Source organism: Populus euphratica, unplaced genomic scaffold (assembly GCF_000495115.2).
Source record: "Populus euphratica unplaced genomic scaffold, PopEup_1.0 scaffold11.1, whole genome shotgun sequence".
In the NCBI taxonomy this organism is placed as follows: Eukaryota; Viridiplantae; Streptophyta; class Magnoliopsida; order Malpighiales; family Salicaceae; genus Populus; species Populus euphratica.
The window spans coordinates 961,700-987,981 of NW_011499878.1; the positions used below are offsets into that span (position 1 = coordinate 961,700).

Genomic DNA, 26,282 nt, shown 5'->3' on the forward strand with positions numbered 1-26,282 from the left:
GTGATTCATGTTTTTTTGCCGGCTGTGTGGGCGAGAAGAAAGGATGATGGTGTTCAAGACTGTTATTTTATTTCAAAATATTTTAAAATAATATTTTTTTATTTTTTTTAAAATATTTTAAATAACAACATATTAATAATTTTAAAATAAAATTTAAAGGTATGTAATTTCACCACTTTCTAAACATGCTCTATAAATTAATTAATTCTCTTTCAGGAGAATGATTGAATGTGTATTTAGCCTCGTATCTATAGTGATATTTATCATATTTATAATAATATATAAAAAATATTTTAAAGTATTGTTACTTAAAAATATTTTTATATATTTTTAATTTAAAAAAATTATTTTTAATATTAATATATCTAAATCAATTTTTTAGCAAACATTATTTTGCTGATACACCCTCGTGCAACACAAAGTGCCCACGTACCAGATTTTTCTGGGTGGGTTTTATCGTGTGCTTTCTGTCTCTAATTTGCTTTGTCTCCGATTGTGGTTAAAATGGATTGGGCCTACGATTTACTGGGCTTCAAACAGTGGGCTTTAATGATGCAACTACAACCCACGCTTATTTATGGTTCTTGACTTGCGGCGTGCTGAGAATTTTAGAGGGTTTTTTTTCTTGGCAACAAAATTGGACTAGGTTAGGTTAGTTGAAATCCACATATCAAAGTTTAAGCCATCACCAAAATCCGTGTTCCTCAATTCTTATTCTAATTTCTTTTCATTAACTTCTAACAACGCTGCAAAATTAGACTAGATTTGGGTGTTCATTTTGTATCTTCTTTTTTCTCACACGTTTCATTAAACCGAATTGAATATTAAATAATAATAATAACATGACTTTTTATATAGATCCAGTCTCCAGGATAGTCTAACTAGGCATGGTTAGTGGCACGCCATGGGTGGTATTTTTTTCCATAAAAAACAATGTCTAAATACCACAATTGTATTTCAAATAAATAAGAGAAATCAATGATTTTTGTTGTAGTATCGACCATATTTAATATGTTAGTCTTATTTTAATTAAACGAAATAATAGTTAACAAATAATTTTTCTAAAAAAAATAAACATGATACCTTGAGAAAAAATCAATTGAATTACAAAATTAGATAAAAAAAAATTGAATCAACATGAGATATTACAATAGATAGGTAAAGCAAGTGATAAAAAAAGGGTGAGTCAACCCAAATTAACTCACAAAATTCATGATATCAAAGTAATTCAACAAAAAAAAAGTTTGAAAAAAACCACAAGACAATTATTTTTTACAAAAAAACTAATATTAAATAATAAAATTAAAAAAAATATTGACTCGTATTAACTTTTCAAATTCGTGACCTGATTCATTAAACGGGAAACACCGCACATGAAAAATAGGTGAGGCATAATTCCCGGCAAATTAAAACATTGAAAAATAAAACAGGAAAATAAATTAATCACACAAAAAGGATAAAAAATAAAAATAATAATTGAAAGAATGCGGGTAAAAATTAAAATAAAAAGTAAATTAGAAACAACTATTTTTTTTACTAGAGGGTTAAATTAAAAAGAAAAATAATTCTAATAAAAAAATGAACGAGAACCAAATTAAAGAAAATAACATGCATAAACTTGGATTGATTAATGAAGTTTAAAACTAATAATTTTTTTATAAGAGAGTTAAGAAAAAAAAAGGATAAAAAGTCAAAAGAATAAGGATTGAATTGAAAAATTTTACAAAAATTAAAAATTAAAAAAAATGATCAAAGATTAAATTGGAAAGATCAATAACTTCTACAAAATGAAAAATTAAAAATAAAAGAACGAGTTTAAATTGAAATAAATAACACAACAAAACTTGAATAGTGAAATTAAAAAAACAATAAATTTTTTATAAAAGAACCAAGAAAGATAAAAAAAATCAAGAGAACAAGGATCGAATTGAAAAAAATAATATGTGATGAATTGAGATTAAATGGCTAAATTGAAAAGAAATTAAATATTTACAAGGGATCAAGGATAAAAATAAAAATTTTAAAGAAAAAAAAACTATGGTGAAAATATAAAATATAAGCCATTTAAAATACACATGCATCTTCTACACGTTATTGTTTGTAACACTCATTTTGATAATTTTAATATTATTTAATATTGATTAAAAATTATAATGCTCTTAATAAAATAATAAATAACAAAAAAACAACTCATGTGACAAAAAATACTTGTTGTTGTTGTTGTTTTACTTTAAAGGTAATCAATTAATCTAGCTTGTATTCAAAAATAGAAAAATGAAATTATCCCTCCTGAACATGAGGTGTGTAATTTTTTATTTTTTATTTTTATTTTTCATGGTATTTTAGTATATTTTATTGTTCATGGAATCTTTAAAAAGATTACACTACCACATTAAAAAATTCAAATATTATTTAATTGAGTAGCGAAATCATAATTTTACTATATTAATCCACATAAATTAAATAAAATTGTTATTACATTAAAAATACTGTTTTGCACCTTTATTTTTCTCTTAGTTTATGTTATTGTCATGTTATGTTAAATAACAGAGTGATGGATGGGAAACCAAATTTCTAAAATTCAATATCATAAGTTTAGAAACCGATTTTTCATGGAGGTCTAATTAGGTCCATTGCAGTCAATAATAATAATAATCCATGCGGCACATGACCCTCAGTATCCTCGACCATGAATTATAGATATAAAATTCAATTTGAATATCAATTTAATTTAAAACTCTAGATTAATCTAATAATCTAAACTTGAATTTTTTTTCCTTTTAAAAAAATTCAAAACAATCTTATTATATATATATATATAAAAAAAAAAGTTAGAACTCTCAGCGACCCGCTTTCAAATAAACAAGTCCATGAATTAACCTGATGAACCGGGTCAGGCCGGATCTTATGTAAATATGCTTTTTAACGACTGACCTCTTAGCCAACAAGATAAACGCAGATTTTTTTTCTGTTCAAGTGAAAACGATTTGGCTAACAACAGCCACTGGGATGACACATTTGACGTTACCAACTGCCAGGCACAAGATAACCCTACTCCCACGTGGGTAACTCCTGACCACACCACCAAATTCCTACCTTACCCCTGCCATTTTATCCACACTTCCCTGCCCTCCTCTTAAAACCACCGGATCCGCTTTCAAACACCATAATCACATTAAAACAAATCATCATCGAACAACCTCCAGTAATCAATACATTTTACTCATGGAACTGAACTGAACTGAACCGAGCCGAATTAAAGTGTCCGTCCCTCGACATTCTCCCCGCTAATGGCTCTTCCACAGCTAATTTCCACTCACAAACCCTCTTTAAAACCCAACACCACCGCTCTTTCCTCATTAAACCCTAACAATCTCAATTCCCTCTCCAAATTGTCATCATCACTTGACTCGCTCCTACACTGCCGCCGCCAAAAAAGGCGAGCCGCCTCATTAAAATGCTCGGCCTCATCATTCTCCGAGAAACACCACAACACAAACCATCCAAAATCAGACGACGTCGTTGAACTCCCACTATTTCCACTCCCGCTAGTTCTATTCCCAGGCGCAATCCTCCCTCTACAGATCTTCGAATTCCGTTACCGCATTATGATGCACACCCTCCTCCGTACCGACCTCCGTTTCGGCGTCATCTTCTCCGACGCCGTCTCCGGCACCGCCGAAGTGGGCTGCGTCGGTGAAATCGTCAAGCACGAACGCCTCGTTGATGACCGATTCTTCCTCATTTGCAAAGGGCAGGAACGGTTTCGTGTAACCAATATAGTCCGTACGAAACCTTACCTTGTCGCGGAGGTGATGTGGCTGGAGGACAGGCCGTCAGGGGAGGAGGATGTGGATGCGTTAGCGACGGAAGTGGAGACGCACATGAAGGACGTTATAAGATTGTCGAATCGGTTAAATGGGAAGCCTGAAAAGGAAGCGCAGGATTTGAGACGGAATTTGTTCCCGACTCCCTTTTCATTCTTCGTAGGAAGTACTTTTGAGGGAGCTCCGAGAGAGCAGCAGGCCTTGCTTGAATTGGAGGATACCGCGACGAGGTTGAAGAGGGAGAAGGAGACTTTGAGGAACACACTTAATTACTTGTCTGCTGCTTCTGCTGTTAAAGATGCCTTTCCCTCTTCATAATGTAGGTAATCAATGCTTGGTCTTTTGACTGTGTTGGCAATTTTATACAGAAGAAACTGCCTCTTGTTTTTTTTGTTAGATGTTGAACTGTGCATATTTTATAAAATGATTAAGATTTTTGCTCATAAGGGAAAGCTGTTTAACCGGTAATGTGATGTGTAATTGTTTACTTAATAGCTTGGATTCGAGTGATTTGTGATTAGTCTCACATGTGTCGTGCTCTGCTAATCATAGAACTATGGAAGCTCATAAACCATTAGTTAATGTTGATCATGTCAGATTTAGCACGGCGAGCTAGTGTTTGTATGGAATTGACCTGGCTTAACTCCAACAATGATTATCATGATGTTCTAGATGATTTCTGATATGTCCATCAAAAGTTTTTGTACGCTCTACAAGATGCGTCTTTCTTCGCACTTTCTTCTTGCATGACACAATTTGTAAGTGGCTCAAGAACTATATGTGGCATTACTTGGACCACAAAATTCGGCATGGTTTTGTATCAGATTCCAGGTTGAATGAAGAAAAATGATGCAGCTAACATCTCAAGCTTTTTGATATAGATAATGTCTCTAGCAGGCTAGTTTTCATGTATTTGAAAGGCTTACAAGTTATTAGTTACCTAAGGCAATTTTTCTGGCCAGAGGATTTTTAGACTTGTATGCTGTTGCATCATGAACTATAGCTCTCCATCTCACCATCTAAATTTGCATCTATGGTTGTATTTTGATGAATTTTGACGGATAAAGAAAACCCTACACCCGCATTGCTTCTTGTCGCATGCCACAAGTGCTTCATACCTTTTAGGCAACTCTGTTGATGTATATAATGCTGAGATATAGACTAATGTTCACCAAGTACCAGAGCTTAAACCTGAACAAACAAGCTGGCCTTTTCAGACAAGAACCAATAGCTAAAGAAAAATACCAAAATAAATTCGGGTCATTTGAAAAGAACTTCAAATTGAACTTAATAGAAGGATCCACTCCATTTTCTGACCCATATCCTACAGTTAATACGGCATGATCCAAAGACGTTGAACATGCGCCTGTGAAAATCCCTTATCACACAAAATAATCAGAACACTTCCAATCATAATCACATTTCCTTTGACAGGTTTCACTACTCAGCCATATTGCCACAAGGACCAACCTTGGAATACATCTGAAATGCTTTCTCACTGCCTCATAAACCCACACTCACGGGTTGAGCTGCCACAGCTTGTGAGAGCTGTTTCTCGTTGTTTTGCGGCACATCAACTTATTTACCAATAGTTACAACATGCTTCTTCAACTGCAATACACTAAGGCAAAGCATAAATGTTGAAAATAAAACACTACGAAAGTCTACATGCCAAGCAGCCAAGAACATACATGTGCATATGCAAGAGAAGAATCTGAACAAAACAAGCGCAAACGTGAAAAATAAAGCTCACCTTTTCCTTATTGCAGGTCCCATCCTGTGCTCAATAGGAATAATCTTCCTCAGTATCAATCCCGTGATTGTTTACGACAAATTGGAATGCATAGTCCATGAGTCCACCCTCACAGCCACTACTGAATCTTCTATCACAGTCAACTAACTCTTGTTCCGAAAGGCTAACAAGAGATCCAGTGACAATTTATCCATGGCTTCGACGGCTCTAGTAGCTGAGAACGACCAACAAGCACCTGGATAATACAGCAGCTGATTTAGTTCTAAAGTACATTAAGAAAAACTGAGTTCTGAAGTAACTGATGCAGTTTTCAAACCGAAAGGCTGTTCTGAAATGCGCTAAAACCAGCTGCATCTGCAATTCTATACCAAGCAAAGCATAGGCAGCAAATATTGTAGCATACATAATTTAGGGATGATAAAATAACTTGTAGGAAAATAGTAACACATTTAAGCTAGAATAAAAGTTAGTGCTCGCAATCAACAATGGTGTAAATTAGTAGACTTTCAGTCAAAACACAAATATTTGCAGGATATTACAAAAAATCAATAGCAACAAAATAGAAGGCAGTAAAAGTATATCTGCAGAATTATAACTAAAAGCAATAGGAGTAGTTACGAGGGCAAGCTACAGACTAAAACCATTTCCTAGAAGCCAACTTCAATATTATCCTGGGGTCGATTAAGTTTCTTCAAAGATGAAGATGATGTCCCCAGCAACAAGATCGAACACCGTGTAAAGAAACATCAAGCACCTAATAGCGTTAGTCATTATTCTATATTATGATAGCAATTCGATTATACAAATTCAAAGCCCTCTCCTGTACAGCTTGACTACTGGATAATTGAGCTAATCATTAATCAAACAAGAAACTCACATCTGAAAGATATAGCACAGCAAATGCATTATCCAATAAAATCAATCATCATTATTGAACTTAAAATCATAAAAGTGTTTCTATGATCATTACGTCAAGCCTATTACTAACGTACCACAGCTACCTTGATCCTTGACATTGGTCACAGCCCCTTTCTTTCTCCAATCAATCGAAGCAGGGACATCGCCAACTAGCCCGGTACGTTCTAGTTTTCGCTGATCAAGATTCAGAGGAGCAGCAGAGAGTCCCAGCCGAGAAGTCTTGAACTCACGATGGGTTAGATCAGCGAAGGCATGAGAGAAAGGGTATAAGAAGAATTACCCTTGCTGTGTTTATTAACAAAATCATGTTTTGCCATGTTCTTCGCACCATGTTTCAAAGAGCTGAGAGATGTCCGAGGAAGAAGAAAGAGAAAGGACGGAGACACGGAGAGTGAACGCAAACGTGTAAAGGAAGTTCCTATTTGTCAGAAGAAAAAAAAGTTGACTTTTCACTTTCGAGGTTTTGCTGGATTGGATTTCCAAGAGACATGGAGAGCCATGCAAGTAGTGAGGCATGGCTATTTTATACAGGAACGGTAAGAAGTTTCCGAAGGCTTCTGCATGATATTCTTTTATTTGATTAAAATAATAAATATCTCAATTATATCAATAATTTATTTCTTATTTTTAAATAATTATAAAATATTTTTAATTTTTATATATGATTTAACCATACAGATAAATATATTTTGAATTTTTTATAATCATTTAATTTATTTTTTATTAAATTTATTTTTATTTTAGAGGGTAATTTTACCAATAACACTCATTTATTAGAAAATAAAAATTGAGTATGGAACATGATTAAAATAATAAAAAGATGTAGATGTATTAAGATAAACAATAAAGTTCATATGAATTTTATAATAACAACAATGATTTAATGAGATATAGCATGTCGCAATTCATTTAGCTATTGTTAATTAGATTTATGTTACTTGTATTTGAAAGTACTGTTTAAGTGAAGAAGGTATTTGATAATATATATTAGGTAAAATTCTTTATGTAACTATCATTTTTAAGAGCCACATATATTTGAATTTTTAAGCATATTTCAAATCATGTATCTGATATTTACTTAATTCCAGATAAAATTATTTTATATGATTTAAAAACTAAAAAATAATAATTTAATTATGATTATTAAAAGTTGTATAAAATTATTTATAAATAAAACATATTTATCAAATAAATAATAGAATTTATTCCCTGATAAATAAATTTAAGAAATGTATTAGAAATTAAAAAAATATTAGTTGAATAATATATATGCAAGGCATGTGCTAAAAAAATAGTAACATAAAAAGGTAGTGGATAATTATGGTTTTTCTTCCTCTCGTTTTGTTTTTTTACTCTTTTTTCCACTGTTACATAAGGCATTGCTACTGATTGGAAATTTTATGCTGATATAACGTGTAATTAGTTGCATTATATTAATTACTTTATAAGACTGATTTTATTAAAAAAAAAAGAGTAGAGAAAAATTCTCGATATAAATATTCTTACATTTTTTTGTTTAATAATTTTATTTTTTCTCCTTGTGTTTATTTCTTTTTTAAAATTGAATCTCAAGACATAACTAAGATGATGTAATTATACATATTTTGTACATTATAGAATTTTTTATGAATTTATATAGGTGTTAAATCGAAGTTGACTGAATTTGATTTAAAAACTCAAACCTAAATTGAAATGAGATCAGAGTGAAGTTATAATTTTTTTTATTCAAAAAAACATCTTTATTTTTATTTTTAAATATGAAAATAAATTATCCGCATATATCTTAATTAACTTATTTAGTATATAACTTGTGCCATAAACCACATCAAATTTAATATTTTTTTTAATAATGTAGTAAAATATATTTTATATTTTATAAATTTATTTTTATTAAAACTATTCAAGTATATATATTAAAAAATTAAATGCTAAAGTAGACTGCAATGTCAAATAACACCTAAAGTGATAGGATATTTAACGACCGATTACGTTTTTATTCTTCTTCAAGCCAAGAGAGCCCTAAAAATCAGAACACCAACTGACAAGACAAACGCCACCATATCATCAAAACCATAATCTTCTCTCCCTACTTGTAATCAGCTTCCTAATCCAGTCAACCATGGATGTTGATCCTCGTCACTACGAACAAATTGTAAGTAATTGCTATCATTATAATCCTAGAATACCAGTTGTATCTGTCATTTAACACTGCTACATCACACTCAATAATCATTACTACTACTGATCGAAACCCTAATTTCTGTTTCACATCATTTGCTTTGCAATATTGTTAATAGATGATTAAGGGTATTATCAACGATGTTGACTGACCAAATTGTTTGAAGCAATTGTTGGTAATAGTAATCAGGGTTTGAGGGTTATGCTTAATCTTTGTAATGTACGGATGTTTTGCTTTTATGTGTTTTTACAGGCCATCAAAGATAGTGATATCCACAATATTGTGCTATCCTATCTGGTGCACAATTGCTACGGAGAAACTCTGGAATCGTTTGTGGCTTGTTCTGGGATGCCTGAGCCTGCAGATTATATCGAGGATATGGAGAAAAGAAAAGGTATGCGAATGTTTCCAGTTTTTGGCTGAGAAGCAGGATGCACAACCTTAAAGTATGTGAATAGCTGCACTTAACCAGTTTCTTTATATATCTGTGTTTCTGGCGATGTCAGTTGTTTTCATGAAGATTGTTGGAAGAATTGGGTAGATATTTCTTGGCAACTGATATGCAATGATATGCAGTGTATTAAGTAGTTTGTGTCTACGTTTTCCTGGATATAAATGATCTGACAATGATTTTCATTTTCTTTCCTCTGCTGATCTCTGTTCTTTATTATAGCGGCGCTAATTGTATGCTATGTGCTCAGGAATCGTTCGTTGTACTTTAGAGGGGAATGCACTCAAGGCAGTTGAGCTGACAGAACAGGTGGCATGTGACTTACTGGAGAATAACAAGGACTTGCATTTTGATCTCTTGAGCCTTCATTTTGCCGATCTTGTTTGTGCTAAGAAGTGGTAAGCAGTATAAGAGCTATACTTCTGAAACTGTGATGCAGCTGACTTCATATGTTAAATTGTTTGCATGCTTATGGACAGCACGGAAGCTTTGGAATTTGCTCAACAGAAGTTGACACCATTTGGAAAGGAGAAGAAGTACGTTGAAAAACTTGAAGTATGTCCCTTATTGAGGAAACCGTTTTAAGCATACCTAACATGGCTGTTTAGTCTAGTATTGTTGGGAATGAAAAGCCATTTCTTATTGCTGCAGGACTTTATGGCTCTGCTTGCTTATGAGGAACCTGAAAAATCACCAATGTTTCATCTGCTTGGCTTGGAGTACCGTCAGCATGTAGCAGATAAATTGAATCGGGCTATTCTTGGTTGGTTTCGTCATTTTTTTTCCTTGTTCCATGTTTTTTCCAGAAGATTCTCTACTAATAAACGTGCTTCTTGTTGATTTGATGCTTCTTTTAATAACTATCATTGACACACTTTATATATTTATTGGTCATGAATGATATCAGCTCATACAAACTTGCCAAGCTACACAGCAATCGAGAGGCTGATACAACAGACCACAGTAGTCAGGCAAAGCTTAAATCAAGATCACGGTAAGGTAGGGCATATTGAAAGCATTAGAGGCTGAGGATGTTAGTTACTTCTGCTGATTTCTTAACTGTTCTTGATTTTCTTCTGGGCTAATTTGTTCTTTCTATATCAATGCTTTACTATGTTAATACATGATTTCATAGGATGGGATTCCACTATTTTCTCTGAAAGACTTTCTCAAAGGCTAGGTTCTGGAAGTGATTAAAAGATTTCGGTGAGAGTAATGAAGGCACTTCGTATCTTGTTGCCACCGCGTGGTTTTGGTGTAAGGTTTGTTCATGGGAAGAAAACAGTTATCAATGCCTTCACATCCGTGAAAGTTGTTGAGAAGGCTGTCAGCTGTCTCATGTGTCTGCTTCTTCCTGCATTTGGTGAGGTAGGCCTCTTTCCATGATTGACCACAACACTAGTGCATTTGGGTGTGAGCTCTGCCCTAAATTGGACGTCATCATCCATGATTTTGACAATCCAATGTCTTGTAAAATTTTGCTTGCATATTAATTAGAGACCAGGACTCTAGATTATCTTGTGCCCAAACGTCAAATTAATTATGATTTGACGTTGCTGGAAGTCATGTCTAGTGGAGCAAGGTTGAAGTACCTAACAATATTGCTTGTAAAATTATTCACGGGGGCAAAAACTGCCATTGGTAGGCGTGCTTGCCTCCCTATTTCTATAACACGGTGTACATGGCGCACCTTAAAACGAATTGTAATTCTGGAATGTTGATGGTATTATTCTTGCTGGTACTCGATAATTTTAGTGATTATGAAGGGAGGCTTCGAAACGAATTGTAATTCTGGAATGTTGATGGTATTATTCTTGCTGGTACTCGATAATTTTAGTGATTATGAAGGGAGGCTTCGACCATTTGATTACACTAGCCGCTAGTCCGAGGCCCGTGATAGGGGGTTCCGCAATCTATTCGTGCAAAACTACGGGTTATTATTCTAGTTGGTTTACAAGTTGCTTGGAATAACGCCAGTTGCAGGGTCTTGTTTGAAGTTCATTCTAACATGGTTTTACGCGCAATTCTTGGACGGGTCGGGTTGGAATGATGTGGTTGCAAATGTTATCTTCTCATTAGCAGTACCTGACATTTGCTATCAAGAGACTGAGTGATTACAATGTATCGTATCATCGTGAGGCTAGCTCCATCGTGGATTGGTCAGCTAACTCTGCCTCTGGTCCTTAGGTGTATCGGTTTTCGTTCAGTGAAACTAATGGAGCGTCGTTTCTTCTCTCGTGTCCTTGTTAGTTTCTGTTCCTATTTTCTTTTGTAACCACGATAAGGAAAAATAAATGTACGACCTACTCGGCTTGTGAGTCCATTTAGCAGGCTTGTTCAAAATGTAGTTTCATAAATAAAATAAAAAAACCTTTGGTTGAACTGAGTTAATTGACTTGCGAGCGGAGTTTTGGATTAGGTTGACCGGATTCCGTATGGTCTCTTCACCTGGTAATCATCTCCAGTCCAAGTAGGAGGAACCAAGTACAAATGATAGGCAAGGCATAATAACAATTTCTTGATAAAACAATTTGAGAAATATTTAAATATAAATTCAGTGGTATATTTCTCAAATTATTGAAAGAAAAGTATTCATTTCTCACGAAAAAAATTGTCCCGCCTTAAATTAGACACAGGCATCAGAACCACCAGTCCATGTAAAATGACAGGTATTAATATCGTCATGGGCTATTTGGGCTTTGAAGGGTTTCAGGCTTCGAAATATCAAAGCTGGCCCAAATCATGAATGGGCTGAACCACAAACGGGTCCACATCTATAAATACCCAGTGCTAACCCCCGAAAATATCCATCTCAGCTCCCTTTCAAATTCGGATAATGCTGTCAATACCTGCAACTCCATCTTCTTTGCTTCTAAGCCTCCACTTGGGCAACGACACGGTGTCCCTCCCCTGTTCTCTCTTCAACAGGCACTCGTTTTCTAGGGTTTCAAAAAACTTCGAGCCAAACATTCCGAACTCAAGATTCTGCAAAATTACTTGCAGACTTGCTAAAGCCAAAGAGACTATTTCTACTACAAATCCTGATTCTTTAATTAAAGAGCCTCACAAGTACTTTGATCAAGTAACAATCACCGTCCGATCAGGAGATGGAGGCCATGGATCAATCCTTAATATGCCTAACCAGAGGAATAATAATAATGGTAGCAAAGGAAAACAGGAGAAAAGGAGTAGAAATAAGAGCTCGTATAAAAGAGACTTTCATGGATCGTTGATTCTTCCTGTGGGTGGACATGGAGGTGATGTAGTGATTTATGCGGATGAAGGAAAAGATTCGTTGCTGGAGCTTCATAGTAAAAGTAGATTCAATGCGAAACGCGGAGGGAATGTTGATGCTATGGGCGTTTTAACTTCTCAATTGCATAATGGATTTGCCGCCCCGACTTTGCGTATTCCTGTGCCTGTAGGTTTGTACGTTACGAATTACATCGTTTCTTTTTTTGGCTACAATTTTTAAAATTGTGTTTATGGTTTATGTTTTTATTTTATTAATGGGATAGGTACGGTTGTGAAGCGTAAAAGAGGGATGTTATTGGCTGATTTAGCGCAACCAGGGGATGAAATACTTGTTGCGAGGGGTGGACAAGGAGGGGTGAGGAATTTGCTTTTAAGATAGTGGAATGTGGAAAATTGTAACTTGGGTGTGCGGTTTGGGATTCATTTTGTTGATTTTGCTGCAGATTAGTTTGATTGAAGCGCCAGAGCATAGAAAGAAAAGATTAATGACATTAACAACAAATGTGATGAGAGATGATAGTGATAAGGTGAAGAACATGCTCTTTGATTTATTTATTTAATATTGTATTATGTACACAAGGTCACTATGGCAATTATACCTGCTCCGTGCTTGCTGCTAGATTTTGATACTTCTAGCGATGCCCAACTATGTAATGCATCTGCGCTTAGACTTGTGCTTGGCTTAAGTTGTTGAAGGAATCTCATTTCATTTTTCTTTTCTTGCATGTCATGATTGCAGTTCCATTTTTTGGTGTTATGGTCTTGTTTAAGAGTTAAATATATATGAAAAGATGATTATTAAAGAAGTTGCTCAATAAGAAATTCTAGACTTTGCGATAGAGTTATAAAATAATCAACAACAACTGTATCTATGGTTTATCGCTTCTCATGTTTGATTTTCCCTTCCTATCCGAACATGGGTTTTAAACATTTATGATTTACTGCAGGTTTTAATTCTCGGTCAATCTGGGGAGGAAGTCAGTTTAGAGCTAATTCTCCGAGTTGTTGCTGATGTTGGTCTAGTGGTACATGCCGTTTCTCACTTAATTTTTATTATTTGTAATGTATGCATGTGTCTAGGTTCTTTAAAATTTCGGTAATTGGATTTTTGTGGTTTTCATTTCATAAATACTAACAATTTTCTTTAAGGCTACTAATTTATATCTGAATCTAAGATATTTCAACTTCAGAAATCTCCGTATAGTAGAATATGCAACCAGTAGATGGTAAACTAGAAATTTGCTTTATATGTTTTGTTGGGTTGCTGTGGCTGTGACCAACCCCACTCTTAATTAATATATTAACAGAATCTTTTATAATCTTTTGATTGCCAGATCTGTTAACTTGCTTGTGTAGGGACTTCCAAATGCTGGAAAATCAACCCTTTTGGCAGCCATTACACTCGCAAAGCCAGATATCGCTGATTATCCTTTCACAACATTGATGCCAAACCTTGGGCGCCTCAATGGTGACCCAGCTTTAGGTGCAGGGATGTATTCATCTGAAGCAACTTTGGCAGATTTGCCAGGCCTTATAGAAGGTGCTCATCTGGGGAAGGTACTGTATTTTCATATCTAATCCAACGGTTTATCAAAAGCTTCAGTTAGTAAAACTGAAATTTTCTTATCCTTCAGGGTCTTGGCCGCAATTTCTTGAGGCACCTTAGAAGGACTCGTGTGTTGGTCCATGTTGTTGATGCTGCTGCTGAGGACCCCGTGAATGATTATAGAACTGTCAAAGAAGTATATCTTCCCTTAATTTTATATTATTTCTGGTTTTATATATTTGCTTTGAAAATTGGATTGCAGCCTCACTAGTGTAGACAGATCTAGAAAGTACTGGTGTCTTTTCTGTGAGTTGATATGATTTGAATAGCAAACCCTCTATGGGTTTTGCTTGCCTATTTAAATCAAGATCTCAATTTTAAGATATCTATAAATAGCTCTAGGGAGTGATGGACTCAAGTCTAGCAATGAAGTTCACTCCCAAATCCTGCTAGGATGTGGATTGGACCTAATTGATGAAAATCCCAGAAGAAAACAGGGAAGAAAAAGGAAGGGCTGATGTGGAATGTCACAGCTGTTAGAGAGCTTTTGATCACAAAACAACTCATTAGATGATGAGGCTGATGTAAGGCCGAAAGGCAAGCTTCTTAGCATAGACATGATCTTGAGTAGTGCTTGAAGGGTTGGCTTTCCCTTTGTAATTTTATGCACGATTCATTATTTCCTTTCAGGAATGGAAAAAACTAAAGAATTTGTTTGCCCTCATTGTTTTTCACCTGGACATTTCTTTTTTCTATTTGGAGTTATTTAGTTAATCGCAAACAAACCGTTCTTTGGTTCTGCAGGAATTGAGGATGTACAACCCTGAGTACCTTGAAAGACCATATGTAGTGGTGCTAAATAAGATTGACCTGCCTGAAGTATGTCCATATGCAGCTTCAATCCTTTGTTTTCATACATCCTTCCTTTCTGAGTATTTACATGTATTCATATAGAATGCCCACATTCTTGCTTCAATATATCAATTATTCTTTCAGGGAAGAGATAGGCTTCTATCTTTGACTGAAGAAATACTGAGAATTGGTTGCAATGAGGTGCCTCCTGAGCCAAAAATGACGTCAAAAGATGTAGCTCATTCATTTTCAACTGAAGATGGCAATGCAGATAAGTTGCCTTCACAGATAACAAATGAAGATAAAAAGGATAAAGAGTTAGAGGACTATCCTCGTCCGCTTGCTGTTGTGGGTGTCAGTGTTCTGTAAGTTAATCATTTTTTGTTGGACTTCACAAACATATTTTAGCTCATCATTACCTCTCTAGAATTTGTGGCATCTTGCTTTCACTTTGTCTACTTTGCTCCATGCTTTTCTTTGTTAATCTGGATCTTTGTGATTGTATCATTCTTGGCTCATGTTATTTGGGAGAAAAGAAGTCGAGTACTGTTTCGTCTTGTCATTAGAGTACTAGTCGTTCATATAATGCTAGGTTTACTAGATAGAATATGCTAAACTTTGATTGGACCTTATTGTTGGCAATGATGCACACAATGTTGCCTTTGACAACTCATTCATCTCTAGATTTTCATGACAAATAAGTATCTTAGTGATGTGTGGGATGATCTCTTCTAGGAAAATCAAAGTATGTTGGTTCATTGTGAATTTTGCCTTCCTAACTCTGCAGAAATCATTGTCCTATTTCTTCTCTTGAAATCTGTCGTATATTTTTCTTTCCTAACCTGGATCTGTCTATTGCCAGTGACAATTATTCTAGCCGTAATTTCAAGTCAAATAAAAGTAGTAAAATGACCTAATCATCTCATGCAGGAAGATTGATATCGTTGAATCTGCACTTCACTTATTCTATTTGTCTATACATAAACAATCGTTCATTTCCCCTAGAATTTGACCCACATCTGGCTCTTGGCTTTGTTTGAACAAGTCAGATGGGAAATTGTTTGATGCATTTTTTTTTTCTGTTCTTGGTTTTGTCAGGAAAGGAATCAGAGTAAATGAGATGTTGAAGGAGATACGGGCCGCCTTAAGGAAGTGCAGAGATTCTCATGAGGCAATGGAACCAAGTATGAAGACTGTGAGAGCAATGTAGTTGCAAATGTCCAACGGCCATCGGTTTGTCAACTAAAGCTTAACATGGATTGATTAATTGCAATATATATGCTGAAATTCTCACCAAGCTGGATATGCAATTCATGCTCAGGTGCTTACTGTGACCCAATTTTTGTTGCCCTTTCATAACTACCAACGCTTCACTTTGGGCCCAAACGAGACCGTTCCCACTAGCCTCTATACAACGTTTATGTAGATATTTTGTATCGAAACTGCATTTTTGTTTGTAACAGATCGGCGTACTTTTCAGCGTGTATCTGTCAGACCTCCATCTCATGCCCGCTTAAAATTCTATTTAATTGACAGCTGGAGGCATACGCATTGCTGTCTCTATAGTCCATTGTTCAATGCTAGAAAATTTGCCGGACACCTTCAAATCATTCAGGGAGGACAAAGCGAGGAGCCCAAGTCAACCTGGTTTGGGCCTAGAATGCTGAATTAGAGTTTATAATGGGGGCTGTCCAACAGCTATTGTCTCACTTCTTTTGGTATTTATATTTTAATTGAAAATACATTAAATTGATTTTTTTATTTTTTATTTCAATATATTAAAACCATTCAATTTTTTTAAAAAAAGATTAATTTAATTTTCTTAGGCAAAAAAAACACAATTTAAAACTTATTTTACAAAAACATATACTTACCCATCTCTTCGTTATATCTGTAGATTGTACCTGTCAGAAAGCTTGCGGTTTTTTTACACTCCCACGCACCATCTTATCAACAGCCAAGAAGGCTAATAGATTCATGCACTGAAAATTTGAAAATGCATGACCCAAGCTGGAATATGAATGCCATGTATCAGCAGTCAGTAGCTGTACGCATTATTAATGCGCTATTTTTCAGTGCACGAACCTACTTGGAATCTGATCCTATGGATCGACCCAAAGTGCGAGATTCAGTGTACGGCATCAATGTAAAAAATCTGCATGTGGGCCTTTTATGAAGTCATTTGAGATTGTTATTCTTATTTTTTTTTAATGCTTTAAAATAATTTATTTATTTATTTTTAAAATGAGTATATTAAAACAATCTAAAAATATACAAAAAATTAATTTTTAAAAAAATCAAATTTTTTTCAAAAATAAGTTTGCATTTCAAAAACAAAATGTGTGATGTTGGTGCATGAATATGGCAGCTGCGTTCCCACAGAACTGAATTCCAAGCCCCCGCCACCTCGCAAGAGTTGACAGTCCCAAGTATCAAACAGCCGTTGCAAAAGTTTGTGATGTGGGTGTTTTGGGAACTCCGATGTGTTCTTATCCCCAACCCTTTGCAGCATACACACCGCACCCACCCAGTAGTAACTAAATTAACAATAAAAGGCGACCCTAAAATTCTCCTATGTTTGCCACCTGAGCTTGTGTGCGGACAGATATTATTTGCCAGGTGTTTTCCATGTAAGAAAACCTTGAGCTTAGCAGTACTGGACACGATTGTTCTTGCCAAGTAGCAGTCCCAGCCCATTCGGAGACACGTTTCGATATCCTTAATTGGCTCTTGACTGCATTCAAGCGCTTATCCTCGCATACTGCCATATAAATAGTCCCTTTGCTGCACAATGTGCTTATCAACAGCGTTACTGTTTCGCTTATTTTCTTGTGTTTTTTTATGGGAGGAATGTCAAAATCAATCATGAGTGGTTTTGGAGAGAAAAAACAGTTCAAGAAACCTGCGCAGGCTAGCTCTAGGAAAGGGTGCATGAGAGGCAAAGGAGGACCAGAGAACGCTCTCTGCACTTACAAGGGTGTACGCCAGAGAACTTGGGGCAAATGGGTGGCCGAAATTCGGGAGCCCAACTGTGGTGCTCGTCTCTGGCTTGGCACCTATGACACCTCCCATGAAGCTGCCATGGCTTACGATGCTGCTGCTCGTAAACTATATGGCCCTGAGGCAAAGCTCAACTTACCTGAGTTACAAGTTAATAGAAGCCAGTTTCCAGCCTCTCCTGCCAATTCTCAGGTGATCCAAATGACAAACCAACCCTCTCTTCTCATTCAAAATTCTATTCCTACATGGTGATCCAAATGACAAACCAACCCTCTCATCTCATTCAAAATTCTATATGTTCATCAAATATCCCAAATATGGAGTCAAATGAGGCGAAACCAATATTATACAACCACAATCCAATCGTGTCTTTCTCTAATGAAAGCGTTGATTCGAATGGAATGGAGGTAGAAAATGACGCAAATTTTGGGCGAAGTGGAGACGTAATCAAAGAATTTTCGGCGAATCTCAACGTGAACATGACTTTCAATGATTCAATTTGGGCAGAGGCGGCATTGTCGATAAATTTTCCAGTGATGGACGATCCCGGAATTTTTGCTAGCAATCTCATGGAAGGATCTGGTTGGGACACATTGCAGGCTCCGTGGTGCATGTAAATTGAACCACGATGTTCTTCTGGGTCAAAGGAGGCTAGAGAGAGAAAAATCAGAATCCTTGTATGCATGTTTAGTATATAGTCTAGTTATAGAGGCACTGAAGCCACATGGGTTTTACAGTCAGGTGCTTTGTTTTATACTGATTGGTAATTTAACTTGAATCCGATACATATTTATATGAATAAATAAGTTTTTTTAATAATTATTTTATTAATGGATAATGAAAAAGTTTTTTTTTAAATTATTAATGAATTAATAAATAAGGTATAAATATTTTTTAAACTTAATTCAAATTCAATCTTAGTCATGGGCTTCCTGATATAATTTAACTTGAATATGATAGATATTTATCTAAATAAATATTCTTATTTATTTATTTTATTACTAAATAATGAATAAGGTTTTAAACTCCAGGTGTGCTTTCAATCTGATATATATATTTATTTGCATAAGTAATTTTTTTAATAATATAAAATGAATGAGATATAAATATTTGTTAAATTCAACTCAAAACTCAATTATATTGGTGGATTGTACTACTTTCGTAATAGGATGGCAATTTAACTTTGATCAAAATATTTACATAGTATATATATTAAATTTTAAAAAATATATATAAATATTATACACACACGGTGTGTGTGTGTGTATATATATATTAAATGATAAAATAAAATATTAAATATACTACACACACATAACATTTATATATTTATCATTTAATAATTATATACATATTTTAAATATATATTTAATTATATCTAAATAAATATGTAAAATCTAATGAATATAATATAAATATCTAGTTTTCTATTTAATAAATAATTGGTAAAATATCTATATAATAGAAATTCAATTCTCGAGTAACGTAGTGATCTCTAGTATACAAGTTGGCCGAAGATAAATAAATAACACCAACAGTACAGTAGAGAGAAAAAAACGTTGATGTTAACAAAATTGTATGCAGGACCCATGGTCTGGATTGAAGTTAATTTTTATAATAAAATTTATAATTTTCATAGCACTTCATTAAAAAACATTCCCACATGTTGTCCAAGATTTCAATTTATTTATTTTAATTTCTCTGCTTCCCACAATTCTTTTTGCCCCTATACTAATTCTTGTGGCCGCTTTCCTTGGATTTGTTTTTGGCTTTCTCCAACTTTCAGATATTCTTCTTATAATAATGATCATAATAAATAAATAAACTTCCAGATATTTTTCAACTAACTTTTGAATTTTGGAAAGTTCGTTAGCTGGACAGCTGTCGGTTTTTAGACTTGCAGTGGTATTTTCTAAATGTCGCAGATTTCTAGCCAAGAAATTCAAAAGAAGAAAAAAAGAGTTGGGGGTAGGATCATTTGCTCTTTGACTGCAACATCTCAAAGGAAGTTTGGCCATCCATCTTGCGTAAGTGTGAAATCACAGAAGAGTTGGAAGCCGGGTCTTGATGAACTCAGTTGGGCTAAGAATAATATGCAGAAGGGACTTTTTCGTCATTTCCCGGAATGCTACTGTATATGGCATTTGGATGAATGAAATAAGAGGGTTCATGGAGGAAAGGATTCGACTCTTGCTGATTTGATTACTTGGATTATGAAAATTTATTACTATAGTTATCAGAACACAAATATTCTGCATAAAATAAGCTTTATGGCAGTCCCAGTTTTTTGCTGTATGTTCAAATTGGAGGTTAGGTTGTCTTGATGTGCTTCAGCTTTTGCAGTCCTGAACTTCCCATATATTCCATTGCAGTTCACTTTTGTAAGTGTTGCAGACTAACGTAACAGTTAGATTCGGGCAGCAATTTTCAACCCACAACAGGTTTGAACAATATTGTTCAATGTTGACCCATTGACCTGCGAGTTGACCCCATAGCCTGATAAAAATAAACATGCTAGTTCACATCCGGCTGGAAAGATTTTGGTGCACCTCTGATTGGGTTTGAATTTTACTTTGGCTTAGCCTACACACTATTTCATGCTTTTCATCGAAGTTCTGTAGGTCAGGTGTTCGATTTCAACTGTTTAGAACAAACAAAAGCCTTAAGATCTTTAGAGTGGCAAAGTGCAATGTCATATTTTGTTCTAGTATGACAAAGTTGTTATGTTTTGAAGGAAACATGCTCACACAAATGTCAAAATAATCTGCAAGGTTGTCCGTATCACACAGGATTTTGAATGAAACTAGAATAGTCAAGCCAAGTTTATTAGATGTGTGAGGTAATGTTTCAGCCATTAACTTGTCAAAGCTTAGGATCTCATCATATTGCTGCAACGGATGAAGCTTTGAAGGGGTTCCAAAATCTGTTCTGCAGCCATAAAGAATCAGCTTCTACAGGATACCCATCTTGATTACGATACCAGCTGAAATAAGCATGGGTCCTGTTCTTTATATCAAGAATACCATGACCAAAACTAGCTTCACGAAAAGCTGTGTAGCTTGGCTGTGGCTCTGTCATGCTGCAAAAAAATAAAAAGAAAAAGAAAAAGAAAAAGAAAGCTAACCATTAACCATTGACATTTTATTCCAACCATGTACTTGCTAACTAAACCATTCGTGAAACACAAATAAAAATAATCAGCAAGTACTTGGTCGCTAATCCTTCTAGATTTCCTCCATCTCCAATGGTTATGTAAATGGGGGCAGATTCATCTCTTGTGGGAGTGCACGAACCAGAGACAATTCTATATGCAATGTTTGATATACGATACTGCAATGAAAAGCAATTCAACGCTGTTATATGCTAGAAACAGTAGTATGTGATTCGTTACGTTTTCCTTCTCCTGAACAGAACAATTTACTCAATAAACATTCGTATTTGGTCCCACATAGAGAGCGGTGTTAGCACCAGAAATCTTTAGATTTCATCCCCTGAATAGCATTCTAAAGGACCAAAATATAATCTGACATCTGTGTGTTATGGCTTCGTGTCATGAGTGCATGTCAGTGTCTTTTTCTAATATTCTAAACTCATCTTAACTAGCAGAAGGAAAAGGGCAAAGCAACTTCACTTTGAGATTTATGCTTGTTCTGCATCATCCAAAAGGAAGACTCCCTATAAAGTAAAATTAGGAAAATGTGTGAAGAACAAGTTCTTCATGTAAAGAGCTTAAACAAGGGAGTGGTTGATTCCTAGATGGCAGGATCCATGCTGTCTGCCAATACAGCATAAGCAATAAAGGGGACGATACCTGCACAGCTGAGACTAGCTACTACAAACTTATCTTCATAAATCTTTCATTTCAGCCACTAGTACACGTTATTTAAATGATTCCAAATCAAGAATAGGAGATGGATTGAGAGAAATAACATGTCGCAAATCAGTTAAAAAGTTAAGGCACGTGCATTATTCACTGATGTCACTGCAGTTCAAAATGATCGAAAGGGAAGATATCATATATGGAGAATGTGCACTTACAGATCGCTCATAAGCATGAACATGGCCGGCAAAGACAATATCGACTTTGTTCTCCACAAACCAGGGCTCATACATTACTCTCATGGTTTCCCCTTCCATGTAGTGATTTACATAACTGTTATACATTGGAGAATGCATAAGAACAATAAGCCATGGTGTCTCAGTCCTGTTTACTTTAGGCAGCTCGTTTTTTAGCCATATGTATTGAGGAGTGTATTTTCCTGCAAAATATAAAGTTTAAGTAGAGCACTATACTGAGAGACTCTTACCAGTCAAGTCTTTGGCAGACATACAAGCAATGTACGCTCAATCTCTCTTCAACAGAGTATAAAAAGGGACTAAGAAAGAAAACTTACCATAAGCTGAGTAGGAGGACATGACAATGATGTATGTTGAAGCTCTTTTGATGGAGTACCACAGAGAAGATGTGCTACCTGATGCTATATACGGGACATGATAGCGGTGGGTATAAGGCTTAAATGGTTTGCTTTCACCCTGCAATGAAATTACCAAGGATTGATCAAGAAAATCATGGTTGAAACCACAGAGAAACACAAAATATAATCACCAATCTCTCAATAAAAATTGTAAAACAAGAGGCTAAAGCAAACCAAGAATACTTATGATGCATACAATTTCAGGAGCATAGTCAATTTCATGATTCCCAGCGGTCCAAATCCAAGGTTGATAAGCAGCAACTCTTTCTACGAACCTTCCCCACGTATCCCACCGTGTGTTGTCATGAAATGGATAATCATTTGCGTAAGACAGATCACCGACAAACAACAATGTCTGTCCCTTTGCAGGATTTAATTCATAGTGGGTAAGTGTCCTGTTTGAATCACTAGTTTGACCAAGATCCCCTGCTCAAAATTATTTTAGATTAAGTGAGATGAAGACACAATCTTACAGAAACATTGACACAGAAATAAACAAATTACTATGTTTTCTTGAAATTGAAAAAAAATAAAATCTGAACTATACCTATGAGACCAAAAGTGTAAGGAACATCAGGACCAGGTTTAGGAGGAGTAAGAAACCAGAACTGTCTCGTTGTGTTTCCAATTCCAACCTCATAGTAATATTTGGTATCAAACTGCAATCATAGTAAAACTTAATCACAGATTACAAGTTCACAAAGAATATTCTTGAGTGAGAATCTTGAGCATGCTGCATACCTCCAAGTCCTCTATTGTGCAGTGGTGAATATAACCAGAAGTGTAATTGTAGTATTTATACGTCACTATAAAACCTTCTGCAAGTTTTTTGAGCCCACTGTTTTCAGCCCAGTAAAGCACTGTCTTTGAACCAGGTTCATCTTGTGTAACCCAGGACACAATCACACCCTTCCCTTCATGGTCTCCTTGTGTTATATGAACCTCCGATCATCACATAAAAAATGAAAAACAGAGCACAAGGTATATTATGTAGGAACATTCAGAATCTGAAGAAGCAATACTCACCTGTTGAGGAGCGTTATAACCAGGAGGGACTCTAAACACATCACTGTCTAATGGCATATCAAGAGAAAAGTCAGCATCTCTTACGTAACTGCTCGTTATTCCTCCATTAACAATCTCTGCACAACTCAATATCAAACACGCCACCAAAAGAAGAGAATCCCATCTCCTTTCCGTCTCTGCTCTACTTGACCGCTTCCAATTTTCAGGGACTCTAATAAAATTTTCATAGACCATCTCTACCATGGCAGAAGAGCTGGACTTTTATTTTTATTTTTTATCTCTACCATGGCAGAAGAGCTGGACTTTTTTTTTTTTTTTCTGCTGATGCTAGTATATGGAGTGAGGATTATTCATACTTTGGTACGGATATTTAAGCATGGAGTAATACCCCGCCGTCTTTATTGATGTCCTGAAACTACCCTTCAGACAGTGCTTTACGTTGTGGACTGAGGAGTGAAGAAGAGCGTTCGACTTTATCTATTTATTTATTTAATTATTAACAAGATCATATATTAGTTTTTAGTGTTAAAAAAATAAGCATAAATCAGATTTAACATTTATCACGACAAAGGATTATTTTAATTACTATATTACAGATGATGAACAACCTTTTATCATTTTTTACATGAAATGCAAACGATTTCCTTTTTTCTCATATATATTAGTTAATTAAAAAAAATATTATTGAGTTTTGAATTACATAATAGAAGTCAGTCCTTTTCATTAGATAGTAATTAAATAAACTAAGATTTTCGATAGATTTTAGGTTACATAATAAATGATAATCCTCTCTTTTCACATGTTAATTAAATAAATTAAAATCATTAAAACTTGAATATGCTTTCTATACAATAAATGTTCAAATACACAAACATTAGTTATTACTATTCCTAAAAACATTAAATGAGTAGATATTAAATCACCTTCTTGCACTTCAAATGAACAGGGCAATAAGGTGCCTCTCTTTTTTTTCTTTTTTTTTTCACTCTTTTAATTCTTTCATTAGTTTTCTTTTTATTTCATTCTTTAATACTTGAATAATTTTAAAATAAATATTCATAAAATCTAGTATAAATTAAGCATCAAAATATTCATTTGAAATTAGAATAATTTTATAATAAATAAATTAAAATAAAATTATTAAATTTAATAATATCTCTAATTAAAATTGCGGGTTTTTTTAAATTAACTAACAAAATTTATATTAATTTAATATATTATTATTTTAATATTAAAAAATTAATTCTTTAAAGTCTAATAATATTTTTAACTGTTACTCATATTGCTTTTGAAACTATTAAGTTGACTAGATTATTTTACTGTAATTTCTAAATAATATAATTTAAAATATAAGTTAAATAAAAAATAAGATGAAAAAGTTTTAAAATTAACTTGTCCCGTCAAATCTAATAATAATATCAAAGATTTATTATTTGACTGAATATTTATTATAGATTTAAAATTTATTTTTTCTAATCCGCAGCGTGTAGTAAACTAGTTTATTTTTTTTAAAGTTAAACAATTTCTCATCTTGTTCGTCGTCCGTATGATAACTACCAGTTTCCCCTTATCAAGTGCCAACCATCCAAAGGATAGAAGAGTTGTTAGATTGATGACTGAGGGAGACGAAAGTGGTAGTCAGCGGACGCGCCAAGCTAACGGTCAGTCAAAGAGGCCACGTGCCAATCATATGACCAACCCCATTTTTCCTTAGAACGACCTGTAGTCTATCTCGTGATCAGTTGATCTTGCGGCGAGGACAGGTCGTCTATGCGCCACGTCTTGTCTTCTAAACACGACACCAGCCTTTTTAGTAGCTTTCTCGTGTTGCTGCCAAATCCTGACAGAAATGAGATGGATAAAAAGAAAGGAACGATCATTCGATAAATAGATGAATGCCTTAGATATTTTCAGAACCCTTTAAACATGAATCCACTATTATATTCAAATATTAGTTATTAAACCTAACTTAAAAATTTACCGTATAAAATATAATTCATATTGAATTTAAATTTAAATTTATTTTAATATTGATCCAATGAAACCCAAATAACCTAGTTAATTAACCTTATTAAATTAACCAGATAAAAACTAAAGAATTTTACTTAAAAAAATTGTAACAAAATTATTTTGATAAAAAATATTACAAACCACTCCTCTTTTGACAGTGATCTTAGTTACAGATGAGATTGGTCTAGTTCATCTCCAAAAAGGATTTTAATATCATGTTTTTGTTTTATCATTTCATCATGCGTACGAGGAGTCTTATACTTGGATTGTTTGAACTGTTTTTTGGTGGTAGAAAAAAATGGATATTGACAAAATCAAAATTATTCTTTTGAGAGGACATGGTATTCGCTGGTTTTATTTAGTGTGTCCCGAGCTTTTATTTCTTGTACAATTTTTTGAAAATGCTGTTGGGCTCGCGTTTCCAAAGAGGTTTAAAGTTGTATTGAACCGTTTGGCAATGAACTTCTTTATCAATCTTTCATGCAACAATCACTAGAGAAATTCCCAATTCCCACAAGAGCTCCAACATCAGACGACTAGGTAATGGTTCATCTCGGAATTTCAAGTATGTTTTCGAATATTCATATTACACTCCCTGCGTAGTTCTCTTAGTAACGTAGGTGATGATTTAGCAGGAAGAAAGCATGCCAACGAGTTTGGTAGGCAATGGTTGTGTTGATATTCGAGGCAGAACTGCAGACAAGCGAACTACTGGAGGATCGAAAGCTGCTCCTTTTATTATAGGTTCTTAATGGTTTCAGGAACAACAGAGTCTGATGTGTTTAATTTCATGTTTATGATTTTTGTTTAACCTGGCTGTTTGGTGCCAGCTTATGCATGTGCCCTCTCCTTCAACTTGGCTTCTTGGCCAGGAGAGGCTGATTTCTTTTTTCTTTTTTCTTTTTTTTTTTTGGGTGCTTGTAGTGAATGAAGTTGCTGAGAGGCTAGCATTTTTTGCTATAGCTGTGAACTGTTAGGTTGGTTGCCATT

At 34.6% G+C, this 26,282-nt stretch overlaps 5 protein-coding genes, 2 long non-coding RNA genes and 1 pseudogene across 9 annotated transcripts; 5 read left to right on the top strand and 3 right to left on the bottom strand.

Moving 5' to 3' along the window:
- Nucleotides 1–3,135: 3,135 nt before the first annotated feature.
- On the top strand, nucleotides 3,136–4,273 carry LOC105128798 (uncharacterized). Its single transcript, XM_011030624.1, has one exon. The coding sequence runs from the start codon at nucleotides 3,291–3,293 to the stop codon at nucleotides 4,143–4,145; it is 855 nt and encodes a 284-aa protein (XP_011028926.1). The 5' UTR covers nucleotides 3,136–3,290; the 3' UTR covers nucleotides 4,146–4,273.
- On the bottom strand, nucleotides 4,221–7,025 carry LOC105128797 (cysteine proteinase RD21a-like; annotated as a pseudogene).
- Nucleotides 7,026–8,461: 1,436 nt separating this feature from the next.
- LOC105128805 (glucose-induced degradation protein 8 homolog) lies at nucleotides 8,462–10,877 on the top strand. Of its 2 annotated transcripts, none has more exons than XM_011030630.1 (7): nucleotides 8,462–8,650; nucleotides 8,930–9,071; nucleotides 9,379–9,526; nucleotides 9,608–9,683; nucleotides 9,780–9,891; nucleotides 10,036–10,122; nucleotides 10,264–10,877. In XM_011030630.1, the coding sequence occupies exons 1-7, from the start codon at nucleotides 8,618–8,620 to the stop codon at nucleotides 10,323–10,325; spliced, it is 660 nt and encodes a 219-aa protein (XP_011028932.1). In that variant the 5' UTR covers nucleotides 8,462–8,617; the 3' UTR covers nucleotides 10,326–10,877. The 2 variants fall into 2 exon arrangements, with proteins under 2 accessions (XP_011028932.1, XP_011028933.1); XM_011030631.1 differs by having other exon boundaries at nucleotides 8,463–8,650; nucleotides 10,036–10,127.
- On the bottom strand, nucleotides 10,365–11,711 carry LOC105128803 (uncharacterized). The gene is made up of 2 exons (XR_842950.1): nucleotides 10,927–11,711; nucleotides 10,365–10,844 (listed from the first exon to the last, which is right to left on the bottom strand). It is a non-coding gene; the product is annotated as an uncharacterized LOC105128803 (long non-coding RNA).
- Nucleotides 11,712–11,919: 208 nt separating this feature from the next.
- Nucleotides 11,920–16,323, top strand: LOC105128802 (probable GTP-binding protein OBGC2). The gene is made up of 9 exons (XM_011030629.1): nucleotides 11,920–12,553; nucleotides 12,647–12,738; nucleotides 12,827–12,910; nucleotides 13,331–13,408; nucleotides 13,740–13,940; nucleotides 14,018–14,125; nucleotides 14,734–14,808; nucleotides 14,926–15,146; nucleotides 15,880–16,323. Exons 1-9 carry the CDS (start codon nucleotides 11,965–11,967, stop codon nucleotides 15,989–15,991), a joined length of 1,560 nt encoding a protein of 519 aa, XP_011028931.1. The 5' UTR covers nucleotides 11,920–11,964; the 3' UTR covers nucleotides 15,992–16,323.
- Nucleotides 16,324–17,540: 1,217 nt separating this feature from the next.
- On the top strand, nucleotides 17,541–18,398 carry LOC105128922 (dehydration-responsive element-binding protein 2D-like). Its single transcript, XM_011030778.1, has 2 exons — nucleotides 17,541–18,029; nucleotides 18,167–18,398. Exons 1-2 carry the CDS (start codon nucleotides 17,623–17,625, stop codon nucleotides 18,396–18,398), a joined length of 639 nt encoding a protein of 212 aa, XP_011029080.1. The 5' UTR covers nucleotides 17,541–17,622.
- A 2,051-nt stretch (nucleotides 18,399–20,449) lies between these two features.
- LOC105128801 (purple acid phosphatase 2-like) lies at nucleotides 20,450–23,740 on the bottom strand. Of its 2 annotated transcripts, XM_011030627.1 has the most exons (9): nucleotides 23,595–23,739; nucleotides 23,283–23,560; nucleotides 22,998–23,198; nucleotides 22,804–22,915; nucleotides 22,453–22,682; nucleotides 22,176–22,314; nucleotides 21,820–22,040; nucleotides 20,990–21,111; nucleotides 20,450–20,860 (listed from the first exon to the last, which is right to left on the bottom strand). In XM_011030627.1, exons 2-9 carry the CDS (start codon nucleotides 23,523–23,525, stop codon nucleotides 20,662–20,664), a joined length of 1,467 nt encoding a protein of 488 aa, XP_011028929.1. In that variant the 5' UTR covers nucleotides 23,526–23,560; nucleotides 23,595–23,739; the 3' UTR covers nucleotides 20,450–20,661. The 2 variants fall into 2 exon arrangements, with proteins under 2 accessions (XP_011028929.1, XP_011028930.1); XM_011030628.1 differs by lacking the exon at nucleotides 20,990–21,111 and having other exon boundaries at nucleotides 23,595–23,740.
- Nucleotides 23,741–25,739: 1,999 nt separating this feature from the next.
- LOC105128800 (uncharacterized) lies at nucleotides 25,740–26,272 on the top strand. Its single transcript, XR_842949.1, has 3 exons — nucleotides 25,740–25,838; nucleotides 25,928–26,036; nucleotides 26,217–26,272. It is a non-coding gene; the product is annotated as an uncharacterized LOC105128800 (long non-coding RNA).
- The last annotated feature ends 10 nt before the right edge of the window (nucleotides 26,273–26,282 follow it).